The 12,700-nt window shown below is 43.5% G+C and overlaps 1 protein-coding gene across 3 annotated transcripts in view; it reads left to right on the top strand.

The window, feature by feature from the left end:
* ARHGAP6 (Rho GTPase activating protein 6) overlaps nucleotides 1-12,700 on the top strand; it is a 338,498-nt gene that overhangs the window by 159,618 nt on the left and 166,180 nt on the right. Inside the window, exon 1 of one of the 3 annotated variants that reach the window (XM_061998807.1) lies at nucleotides 10,299-10,447. The exons of the other annotated variants lie outside the window; for them this stretch is intronic. Coding sequence (XP_061854791.1) covers nucleotides 10,403-10,447 — 45 coding nt within the window. The 5' untranslated portion in view covers nucleotides 10,299-10,402. Of the gene's footprint in view, nucleotides 1-10,298; nucleotides 10,448-12,700 lie in introns of those variants that run through there. 3 annotated transcript variants of the gene reach the window in all.

Here is a 12,700-nt window from a genome sequence, read left to right as displayed (position 1 = left end):
TCTTAACAAAACAATGCTGAGGTCGCTCTCATTCTGTATTGCCATCCTTGGAATGCAGCTTGGGTTTTCATTAACTCTGTCGCTACAAGGTACCGCAGATGGAGGCACATTTTATAGTGGAGGGAGTAATAAACATCAGAGAGCAGAAAGTTGTAAACAGCTTAAATTCCTTGTCCCATGCGGATGAATTCCTTTTCCTTAACACTCTCTGGTGTTTTCAGCATCTTGTGGACACTCAGTCTAATTGGAGGTGAATGGGTGGATAGCTCACAAGGGCTTTGATATCTCCCAGCTGTTGTGTAAGGAGAAGTGGTCTCTAAAACTCCTGCAGCCAGTGAATATAAGCTTCAATATAAACAGTAAAAGTTTAGAGATTCAGCCCAGCTCTTGGCTCACAGAATTTTGGCTCAGCTCAGGAGAACAAATCGCCTATAGGACTGTTTCCAAGATTTCCCCTCAACTTTTCAGGCAAGGGAGAAGGACAAAAAGGGGAAAAAAGATCATAGTTCTGCTTCACTGCTGCATTATTCCCACTTTCTCCTATGCTGGCTTCATTCAAATCACCAATATTATCAAACTAGCATAAAACCACAATGAATCTTTCCAAAGCCTTTTCTGTATGTACATTTTTGTGAGCCTTACCAGGACAGTTAAAGCAATACAAGTCACTTGAGAAGAATTTAACTACAAAGGAGCTGGTCGTCCTTAGTGCAGAAGGAGAGCAGGCTCCTGGGGGATTCTTCAATAATAGCTGTAGTGCTTGCAATTCATAGCTTACCTTTTTCCAAAACAATTGCTTGAGAATAGGCCAGCATTTTTATACAACCCAGCCTTTCCCAAGCTATTTTGCCCAGGGGAATCTTCCCCTCCCAGATTAGCATAAGTGTCATTGCTCATGGCTGGGCACCTCTGGATCCCTGGATTTGGGAGGTTGTGCCCTGCTTTCACCTTCTTCCCACCACTGTGAAGGGAATAACCATAGTTTGGGATATACTGGAATAACTGCATCCAAGATAAGAGGCATTCAGTATATATACATCAGTAAAGGATCCTGCAGCTTAGAACAATACAGCTCTGCAAGCAGAGAAACTGCTTGGATGATGGTGCATCTCTCATATGAATTGTGCTTTCATGTGCCTGTTGCTTTTTAAAAATCACTTTCTCAACAGTGCTTGCACTCAGGGCTCCAGTTTCCAGGTAACAGGGAGCACCAGACACCCAAGTGCTGTATGATTTAGCCTTTCACTGAATGCAACAGAGAAGCAGCTGTGAGCGCTAACATGTTATAACCCTTCAGTTAAATGCAGCTTTTCTGGTGTGAGGACTGATTTGTGAGAGTGAGATGCCATCTTTACAGCACAGCAGTCACGTCTGGTGAAACTGTTGTCACGACTGCTGCAGAGGTGAACAAAAGTGCAATAAATACACCCTTTGCTATACGTTTACTGGGCTGTGTTTTCAGCAATGTGTACTGCTTAGTACTGGGTTAGTCCATGAATTCTCTTGGATGAGGTAGTAATCCTTTTTGCCTGGACATACAAGACAGGTCTGCTTACAAATCCCTTCCCCAAGCTCCAATCTGCATGCATTTTGGTTTATATTTTGGGAACATATGACTGTTGAAACAGACTATACAGCCAGCTGGGCAAAAGGTATTTAATGTAGTCATTCTTTCCTTCGGGTAGCATAGTGGTTGTAGGGCTATGTACATGGACGTGTCTACAATGGCAGCTTCTACAGGTGGGCACACATAGTCAGTGTACTCAGCTGGGTCTGGAAATGCATTCACCAGATCAAACATGGTAACAGCTTGAGATTGACACATCACAAACTCTTCCCACTCTGTTGTCTGCATAGATGTAGAGTAGGTCTTTGGTGACTATATCAGTGACCTAACTCACGCATAGACACTGATAGGTAGCTATATCTGAATCTGAAGAGGAATCCCACCTGGAACACTTAGACATAGTTGCTGTTGTGGATTGGGCTTTTTTTTCTCCTACCTACTTTACAGTCTTTTCATACTTAGGTTAAGGGTCATCCAGAGTGTTTCAGATTCTTCATCTCCCAATTTCTGCTTTGAGTGCTGAAGTCAGTTCCCTCGTACTCTCACTTGTCATGTTAAGTCAGGAGAACTTTTATGAATCATTAGGTGATTGACATTTCTTACTAGAAAACAAATATGCTTTGATGCTTTTGCAGCCTTGAGGTGAAAACAATAATGAACTTACCGCCAAGGAAAATGATACTCAAATAAAACTCAGTACTGCTCAAAGCCCTCAGAACTCCATACAGTGAAATTGTAACCATACCTGTTCTTCAGAGAAAAAACGGACGACAAACGTAAATCGCTAGAGCACACTGTTAACTCAGTGGACAGCCATATATACAAGTTTAAAATACCTCATAAGGAACTCAGAGTGTTTGGTAATTGTGTGTGATTCCATTTTATAAATACAAAAGAAGAAATATTTCAAAAGCCATTAATCACAGTGATCAGTAGAAATTTGCTGCAGTGAAAAAAGCCAATTTGCTGGCCTTCAAATATTTCATTTGCAACTCCTTGAATCCACTTCTAATCAATCCAGGAAAACTATCCCTGGGTTACAAGCAGGCTACGTTGGGGCTCTGGATTTGTGAGAAAATCTAGTTTGTGAGAAAATCTGGTTTGTGAGAAAATCCTCCAGGGCTGTCCCACAGCTCAAGGCCAAGGGACTAACTCAGAGTGTGTATCTTTGGTTGAGTTCATCCAATGATCTAAACCAAGACCTGGTGACCCAGAAAAATCTAGGTTCCCATTTCTAAGGCAGGCTGCCTGGCATAACTGCCCTGCAGTGTGTTCACTGGCTGTCGGTCAGGCTGCCTGCCAGGGCTTGGCACTTCCAGAGATGGCACAGCCCTCAGCTTGCCAGTGCCAAGACCTCAGGGCGTCACAGGACCGTGGCAAATCCTAATTCCATACTAATTGCCAGGCTAGCTTTCTGGCTTCCCGGGATCCCTGTGCTAGAGCTGAGATGTACTGGGATGCCTCCCAGGGACTGTCACTCTGAGGGCAGTTTGCACCTCCAGGGCTCAGAGGAAAGGGCAATTTTTATCTGGCTTATTGCTAACCAAGGAGACTAGTTCATGATCTGTCTTTTTTTCTGGCTGAAAAAGAAAGTATAAGAATTTACAGTTTGCAAGGAGTTTTAAAATGTTGGCTTTACATTTGATGACAGTCAAATTTTGAAAAGCAAAGTTCCTTCTCAACTGGAACACTAGCTTTTCAATCAGCTCCAGTGAATACTAGGAAGCATAATACCCTGACTCTTAATTTACAGTTGAAATCCAGAACAGAAGAACACAAGGTCCATCTGCTTACACAATCCCCAAATTACTGACAACTGCAAAAACATGATGTTTGTAACCACTTCACATATAGCCTGCAACATATTAAACAATGACTGCATTTGAAGAGGTTTGTTAATGTTATGAATATTATTATTGTTGGTCACAAGAGGCTTGGCCTTGTTCCAGTCTTGAAATAATTACTTTTACACTGCAAAACTAGTTTATGAATTACAATATTAAGTCAAAATGTACAGTAGTTACATTACTTCTTGGGAGGTTTTATAATGTAGTTATTAACTCTGCATGCTAACTGAATTTTAACAGTCTATACTGTCCACAAAGCAATTTTGAATAAACTTTAGGTTTGTGGAAGAGAACTTCTCTCTTCTAAATTCTTGTCAAATGCCCAGACAGTAAATTTAGATAGAAGTCCGTGCTTCTATCTGTTGTTGATTAGCATTCCTCTTTCTAGTCAGAGTGAGAAAATCATGTATCTGGAGTCTATTTGTTTCAAGTTAGTGTTTTAAATTTTTTTTTTTATATAGCTGCAATTTCTGTAAAAGTCATATGTAATGAAAGAAAATTGTGCTTTTCTCCCTCTCCAGTTCTCGGAAGACATTTTAAGAAGAAGGATAATTGCTAGTAAGAGCTCAGCCCAGTAATGTAGTTTACAGTGAATATAAGTTGCAAGGAGATAAACAAGGAAGAAAATACATGGAGATCTACCCACTTTCAGGAACTAGAAAAATCTTCCAGTGAATTGTTGTTTTCCCAGATGTGTATCATTTACAGAGATGAGACTTCACTAAGATTTTTGGCTTGTATGCTTAAGCCCCTTAAACTGTTTTAAAACTCTAAACCTGGAAGTTAAGTTTGCTTCCATTCTTTTTTCCTTCTCTTTTTCCTCCCTTAATTTTTCCCTCCCTTATTCCTATCTTTTTTGATTGTTCTGTCAGCAAGGAAAACCAAATATGTAAAAAAAAAAAAAAATAAGGCCTGAAACTGTCATTTTTCTTCAAGCAGTTAGTCGTCCCACTTATTAAAATTGAGGCATTTGAGGAGAGCAAAAGATGGCAGGAAAACTGGTAATTTCTTTTGTGGTTTTAATACCTGAATGAATTCTAGCGACCCACAGGCTAAATGCTGATTTTTGTTGAAAAAATATTTTATATTGTGTGATAGGGTCATATTTTTTATTTACAAATTAGTAGTTTGGACTTCTAGTTTAAAGACATTCTAGTGCATTTTCACTGATGTCGAAGATACAGATCAATGTGCAAACATACGTGACACGAAGTAATTTAACCTTCTTGTAAAAGAAAAGTCTTTTGGATTAAATTTCTTTGCTAAGATGCTGATATCTGATAGTGCAGTAATGTGCACAATCACATACAGAACATCATTGGCCTTTACATTATACAGCATATATACAATGGCCTATAGACAGTACGGAGATTTATTGGATGGAAAAAGTATGAGTAATGCCATAACTAGGATGAAATCTGAGTGAAATCCTCGTGACACACTGGTGCTAACACACTCCTGGATGCTTGTGAAGACACTTTCATTTGGCAAAAACTTGCACTTGTGATTGCTCCACAAGTCGTCAGTTTCTTGCACTGAGGTCTTACCAAAAGAGCTGATTTTGGCCCCAGGGCACATTGTTTTGAGTCTCTTGAACCCTTCCCTTGGGACTACTTTTGCATTGCTGTTGCTTCTTCCCGATGGTAATCCATCAGGCAGCAGCAGCCGCTCCAGCAGTTCTGGCTGATTACAGGCAGAGGGTATGGGGAAGAGTATAGGGAAGGTCTTCCTACAGATCTTCTTCCTAAGAAAAACTGCTCCTCTTGACCCTTCGCACAGCACAGTTTACAGGTTCGAGTTAGTGATCTGGAGTCCAGTTTGCGCTCCTGGGCTTCACAGAGTTGGACAATGGATGTGCACAGCCTTATGTGGGTCTGCACATGGTGCTGTCTCTCTCGGCCTGTACCACCTAGTGCAAGCATAAGATGGGTGCTTGTGTCTGGAGAACACAAGCTGCTTTCTATCTGCTCTGGAGGAATAAAGTGCTAACTTCCTCTCCACCACTATGAGCAACACTTGGGCAACTGCCCCTTGAGAGCTGTAGCATTGTCATGCTCTTCTACTGCATCACATCTTATATCAAGGGGTTTCAGACATCTAAAAAATTAGAATTCTTTCTAAAATCAAGTTCTTTCTAAATAGGGCTTCTCTTGTCTAGGAAGATTTATGTCACTGTTGTGAAAAAGCTTCTCTGTGAGTGTGATGACACCTCATTCTTCATGGTCATTAAATACTAGTTTCCTTAGTTCTGTAACAAACTGATACAAAACCATCAACATATTTTGATAGGTAGCAAGCAAATACTTTTTTAAAAAGTTAGTTTTGAACAAAGTATTTTTGCAGTGTATTACCCCTACGTTCTGATTCCTTAATTTCTAGGTTTCGTTAATAGAGGTTTATGTGTTTGATTTACTTGTCTTTCATCTTTTCTCTGTCTTTTTTTTGAGGAGGCGGAATAGACTTAAACTGTAAGTTGTAATAACTGTTTGAACATTTGGCCAGAATAAGAAAAGTGCTAATTCCCAGAGGAAGACGTGTGCTGCCAGTATCACTCTTGGCCCTGGTTCAGCAGCCACAGAGGCAAGTCTTTTCCAGATTTGGAGTTAGCTCTGTGTGGAAGCTGCATTCATGTGCTATTAGAAAGGTCAAACAAAACAAGACCTTCATGCTTGCTTGAAGCTTTTTCACCTGAAGAAGCTGACTGTTTTTTCATCCAGTAAGTACAGCAGCCCCTGCTTTCTGGAATGAAAAGACACTAAGACTATTAAAGAGTTTTCTGAAAGTCAAAGTGAGATTTAAAGGTTGATCCCTTAGCTCAGCTCCCAGGTGGTCTTCCTCTCACTTAACTGCAGATGCCTAAAGGGCAGCCATCTGAACTAATTGTCATGGGCTCCCACTGGAGTGAAGCAGGCACTTCAATTTATGTGACCTATTTTAGATGTCTACTTGGAATAACATAAATTGGCCACCAGATGTGTCAGTTTCTTCCCCTGAAATGGGGGGGGCAGGGTGATAAACCAACATGGAGACTGTAGATGTTTACATTTAGGTGAGACAAATCCATTACTGCTCTAAAGACCAAGCTGGCTTCCCTCCCGTAATAGGGTGGATTTGGAAATTTTTTCCTACCTCATCTGATGTGACATCAGACAGCTTGAGTCACTAGTTCCAGGAGTTGTGGTGGAGAAGTAGAGAAGTCACTTCTCCCCAGTTTCATAATTGTGTGTTGTCTGCAACTGTATAGCTAGTTTCCTTTGTTTTATAACAATTAGTGTTGAGAAAGCACTTAGTTCACAGGGTAATATTGGAAAGACAAAACCTGTCTTCATTAACAATCAGCAGAGTAAAATTCAGTTACCTGCTAATTTCCCAGATGCTGTGTTGGAAGCAACTAAATTTTAGGTGAAATGTGCATTCTCCTGTGCTGTTGTCAACAACAAATGATAAATAGAAGGAATGAAGGTTTTACTGTAATCTACATTTGCAGGTGTAAAGCATTACAGCCTCTTAAAGCAGTGTAAGGAACAGCTACAATGGGAATCATGGAAAGTGTTAAAAAAAACAAAAGGCAAAGAAGCAGTACTTCATACAATAGAAATTACTTAAAATGACTTATTGAAAATTTTCTAGTTTCTGATGTTTTTTCTTGGTTGAGTAGCCTTGGAGTGAATATGTAAGAAATCGAGTTATGCTCTGTATCAGCTGTTAAGAGAAGCCAATCTGGAAGGTTTACACTTCCCAAAGCAAGGTCCATGCATTCCTTGAGTACACGTGATCAGGTAAACAAAGGAGGAAGGAAATTTGGAAGGAACACCAGGAAGGAACACCATAAATCAATGTGAATAAGGAAGGAATGTGAAAGGGGAACAGGTAGTCAGAGCTGCTGTGGAAGATCTGTATGTTAGTCCTAGTTGCTGAGTGGCTTAAAAGAATGACGTATGACTGCAAGCAGCTGAGTAGCACAGCTCAGTTGGTTGCTGCTTATTGGAGACCATGGGTGTGCTCCAAATCCTGTGAAATTTGAAGCCAGATAGGCTCCTTGGCTACCATAAATACAGTATGAGCAAGTTTTCTAGTCACAGCCACAATAACTTGCTTTCAGAATCAAGAAAGCTTTTGTTTTAAGGTCTGGCCTCTGAAAACATCTGTAATTAGCAAGTAGTTTTAAATTTTTTTATTAGAGACACAAAAATCTTGAACTGTACTGCGAAATTCCTAATAGATGTATTTACCAAATCCTTTCAGAGTTTATAAATTAAAGTACTTTTAAAATCTTTTCTCCCTATTTTTCATATTGTGTAGATAACTAGAAAACCTGCATTTTTCTGGGTTGATGCCCCTCCAAACTCTAAGTTTTTGCCCATAACTCCTTGTAATCATAAGAAGTTCTACTCTATTTACCACTTGCATATTCTTTAGTTTCACTCTTAGCTGCACCAATGTAAGAACCTGTCACTATTGCAAAGATATTTCCATGCACGCTACTCTTCAGCCACTGGTACCCTGCTCCCAACCAGACAAGCTCCTGCTTTCCTTTGTGCCAGCTCTGGTACTCATCTCCTCCCTCGGAGAGCTGATTCAGCCTGCTATATGGGAAGAAAACTGCGTGCATTTACTGTATTGTTTTGTGACGAGCACCAAGGCAGAGGGAAAGGAGGCGGTGACAGCATGTGGCTGGGAGCAGGGGCAACGAAATGGTAGCCCAGACAAGTTCAACCTGCAAAACCTCACCTTTAGTCTTTCCCCTCCCTGGCTTCTCCCTCTGGGGCATTCCTCACCTTCCGAGCTTTATGGTTTTGTCCCTTTTCTTAAACTTCTCTGTTTCCTCCAAGTTTTGCATCTCTCCTTTCCCTTGTATTTTTATTCAGTAGGGAGTTTCTGGTCCCATACTATTTTTTTCACTTTGCAATGTTTAATGAAACATTATTATTATGCCCACGCCTCCTCCCCCCTCCGTTTTAATCCTAGCCATTTCTAGTGTTTAGCATTTCTTTTTGCACTGATCACTTCCAGAAGATATGGCTAAAAAAGAAGTTGGTGATGCTATAGAGCTTGAGGGTAAAAATACTGTACGCTTCTCTCCAATTTTGTTCACCTGCTTTTTGGTTGCTTTCTGTGGTCAAACGCCACACCTGCAGAGCAGAGGAAAAAATGATTGCAATCAGAGCATATGCAGAAGTCTTGGGCCGAAGCCTTGACATAATTAAAAAGCAGAACTGCATAAGGGAAAAACAGACACTCCTTTTTCTGCTTTTTAAAACTTTTTTATTTTGTTTTGCCTGCCTGCTTGGGGTTCCTAATGATTAAAGTTTCTTTTAGTTGGCTGGTGTTTTCCAATACATGCTCTCCAACTGCTCAATCTACCCTGCCTTGTTTTCCAGGAAGGAGAGTAGCACAGACTGTTCATCCGAGAGACAAAAATGGACTTTATGGGTAAATGCAGATACTGTATTCTTTGTCCACTCTGAGTTAACTGAGAATTACCTCCCTGATCATGGGAACTTCTAAAGATTATTTCCTCTGCAATAGGAATTAAGATCTACAAAAGATCCATAACTGGATCTCAGAGCACATAAAAGCTTTGGCCCAACTGATTTATCTTTCCAGCATGTATTTTGAGTTATTTTACCTTTTTTTCCCCTCTTCCTGAAATACCCTTTTTTATTTTTTCTCCACAGAAGAACTATGTTACCTTTGTTCATAGAGAATCTGAGGCACTGGTAACACGTTTGTCTAGATTGTAGGTCGGAAACAGTAAAACTCATTAATTTCATATCTGTCATGCAGCACCAGAATAAGGCCACTTCCTCAGAGAACAACTAGGGGAGTTACTGTGCTAACAAAGATTCGTGCAAAGCATTGAAAAATGATTAAAAAGATGGAAAAAGGCTCAGGAAATCATCTAAGCCTCGCTCTGCTGAGGTCATGCCTAACTGAGGGAGGTTTATATATTTTTAAACACTTCCATTGATGGAGGTGCCATAGTCTCCCTAGGCAAGTCACACAATAGTCACTACTAATTATAACACAGCAAAATGCAATTTTTCTACCGGATTTGTTTCATCTTCCACAGTTTGTGTAAATATGTATTGACAAAATAATGAACTGGCCGAGAAACAGCGTTTAGCTTTTCAAAGCCTGTGCGTTTATGCATCGAGAGTATTCCCAAAAGACGCATTACAAAGTCACGAATTTGAAAGTTAGTTTTATTTGTCCCTCTCTCCTTCACATTTACGTCCCCGTTTGTGAGACCGGGGCCGCCCCGCCGAGCTCCAGGGCCGGCCAGGTGCGAGGGGCCGGCCAGGTACGTTGCCCTGGGGATGAGGGACGGGGCCGCCGATCCCGAGCGTTCGGGGCCTTGGGTCGGCTCTTCCATGAGGGACACGGCCGGGGGTCCTTGGGTCGGCGTCTTCATGGGGGACTTGGCTCGGTGAGTCCTGAGCCGGTGTCAGGGACAGCCCAGGACGGGCCGAGGGGGGCACGGAGCCCCTCGGCCCCGGCCCCAGCGCCGCCTCCACTCAGCACTCCGGGAGCTCTGTCCCGCCGCGGCGCCCCCCGCAGGAAGGCTCCCTTGTCGCCCCGCCGGCGGGTCGGCCCTCAGGTGCGGCCGGGCTGAGGGCCACGGCGGGAGGCAGCCGACCGGCCCCGCCGCGGGGCAGTCACTGGCGCAGGGCGGGAGGACTGAAACCGCCGCCTCTCCTAAGCGGCGCGGGGGAGCAGCGGAGGCAGCACCGCCTTCTCCTGCTGCTGCTCCTGCTGCCGCCCGGCTCCTCCGAGGGGCTGCCGGCTCCGCGGCGGGGTGGGGACAGCCGGGGGCGGGGTGGAGGCAGAAGTTGCGAGGAGGGGCTCCAGGGGATGGGGCCGGAGGCTGCCGGGCGGGAGCCACGCGCTGCCGCCGCTGCCGTCTGAGGGCAGAGCAGCGCCCAGCGCCGCCGCAGCCGCCGCACAGCGTGGAGGGAGCGGCCCCTCTACCCGCCCGCCCGCACGCATGGGGGACTCGGTGTTCAGCGAGAAGCCCGCGCTGCGATACGCGGTGAGTGCCGGGGCGGGAAGGGGCTCCGCGGACGGTGCGCCCACGTGTGCCAGGCGGCGGGTGCGTCCCGTCATCCGTGTGCGCGCAGAGGCACGGAAGGTGCCGAGGGCGAGCGGGTCAGACTGGCCGCCGTCCCGTCTTGCCCCGGACGCTACCCCGCGCCCCACCACGGTGGGCGCAGCCTCGACGTGCGGGCGGGGCACCGAGCGGAGCCGGGGGCTGCCATCCGCTTATCCCGTGTGGGAGTTTCGCGCTTTGCTGGAGATGACACGAAAATATTATTTGTAAAAATATTAATAAAAAAGAGTGCGGCGAGGTCCCAACCCCGGGAGGCCGGGTTGAGCCCGCACCCTCTGTGGCGGGGCGGCTTCGCCCTCCCGAGAGGCAGCTGGCGCGGGGGGAGGTGGGGGGCAGGGACTCCCTCGCCCCAGACGGGCGTTCGGAGGGGTCCTGAGCGCCACCTCCCGCGTTTATCCCTCTTGTCGCAAATGGAGTGAGGGGGCGAGCCCCCAGCACCAGAAGGGCTCTCGAGTAACGTCCCGGCACCGCTCCCGCTGCGTTTGAGATAATAACACCATATTTTATTATTTCCTTCAGAAGAGGTTGCGCTGTTGAGAAGCCACTTCCTTTCTACCAGCCTTATTAGGAGCATTTTCTCGGTTGCTTGGGCAGGGGAAAAAAAAAAAAAAAGAAGAAAAAGAAAAAAAAAGCTGCATAAAAACAGCCAGCTGCCTCCTCTTCTGAAGTCATAAATAAATGCTAGCACGAGTAATAGCATGCGAGGTCTGATGCTGCTCTTGTTTGTGCTCATGTAAATATTGAACAGTTTTCTCACTGTTCGTGAAGTTCTGTGGGAATTGTCAGTCAGAGCAGGGCTGCTTTTCTGGTCCCGATGAGAACAGCTGCTAAGCACTGTGAGGATGGGTTAAGTGCATCGCTTATGGAATACACAACCATGTGCATTTCTCACTCCGTTCACTTTGATTCTTTCAATATTAGACATTAAGAGGGTTTTATATCTGTTTTTAAAAATGTTACGTGAAGAGTTTAAAGTAGAAAAGATTGTTTGGTTTGGGGTTTTTTTTGGGAGGGTTGGGGTCACGTCTATCTTTGCAAATACTCATACCTACTCAACTATAGGTGTTGGTGTGTTCAGCTACTGTAGTAATACTACAGCTTTTGGAGGTAATGGCATTTGACTAAGATAGTTATATAGAAGCACATACATCTTGTATCATATGTGAGTAGTGATTTCACTGGGGAACTAGTTATTGTGCATCAAATACATGGGAACCTCTTCTTTTAACAGGATGATTGCCCCATTCATATTTAGACACATAGAGTACCAGTGACAGTCACATCACATGCTAGCTCCATGAAACTTTTATTACTTCCTGTGATTGTACTGGTCAGTCTACCATTAACCACTACTTACAAACACATTACTGTTTGTATCACTTGGGTATCAGTCCATTTTCTTGCCCACAGCCGGCAGCAGATAGTGGATTAGGCTCAGGGTCAGCAGGCATGTGAAGGAAAAGGCAGGATGGACACATATTTCAGATGACTATTACCACTGTTGCAAAACCACTGATATTTGATTTACTCTATATTGCAGCTATGGGGAAATTGTGCAGCTAGCGCTTTAAAATATTTTTTACTGTATCAAGATGTATTTCAATAATAAAATGACAACACATAGATATACATAGAGGTGGTAAATGGTTTCTGCAGGTGATGTTACTGGTTTGTTCAGAGAATAATCATCTGGATGCTGTGCATTATCCCTGCATGTGCTTACTGGGAAGTCTCTGGATAGCCTAACTGAAAAAAAGCCCCATGCTTTGTTGATCTGCAGCTGAGACTTTTAAGCTTTATTGCATTGAGGCCTTAGTAATTACTGCTTAAGTATAACTTAGTACCATTATTACTAACTTTGAATAGTCGTGTGGTGTAAATACAAGTCAAGTTCTTGGATTGTTTTGATAACTGTGAAATAAAAATTAGACAGTATGATAGTATTTAATAGCAATTGGTTTATTTATTGGCAGAAGAAATTATAGTGCTTTCCGTGGTGGGCTTTTCTTCTCCTTATCAGGACTGATAATTAAAGTTTCATGATTTTCATAAAAGTACGTAAGGAAGCATCTGCATTAGCATCTTGATTCAGATCAGCAATGTGCTTTTGAAGGGAATCTCCCAGTCTTCCCTACTCATGTGTCTTGATTCATGTCTTGGAGCAGTCCAGGAGCA

Source organism: Colius striatus, chromosome 1, assembly GCF_028858725.1.
Source record: "Colius striatus isolate bColStr4 chromosome 1, bColStr4.1.hap1, whole genome shotgun sequence".
NCBI classification, from domain to species: Eukaryota; Metazoa; Chordata; class Aves; order Coliiformes; family Coliidae; genus Colius; species Colius striatus.
The sequence above is the reverse complement of the archived record's forward strand: the minus strand, read 5'-3'. Positions and strand labels throughout refer to the sequence as shown.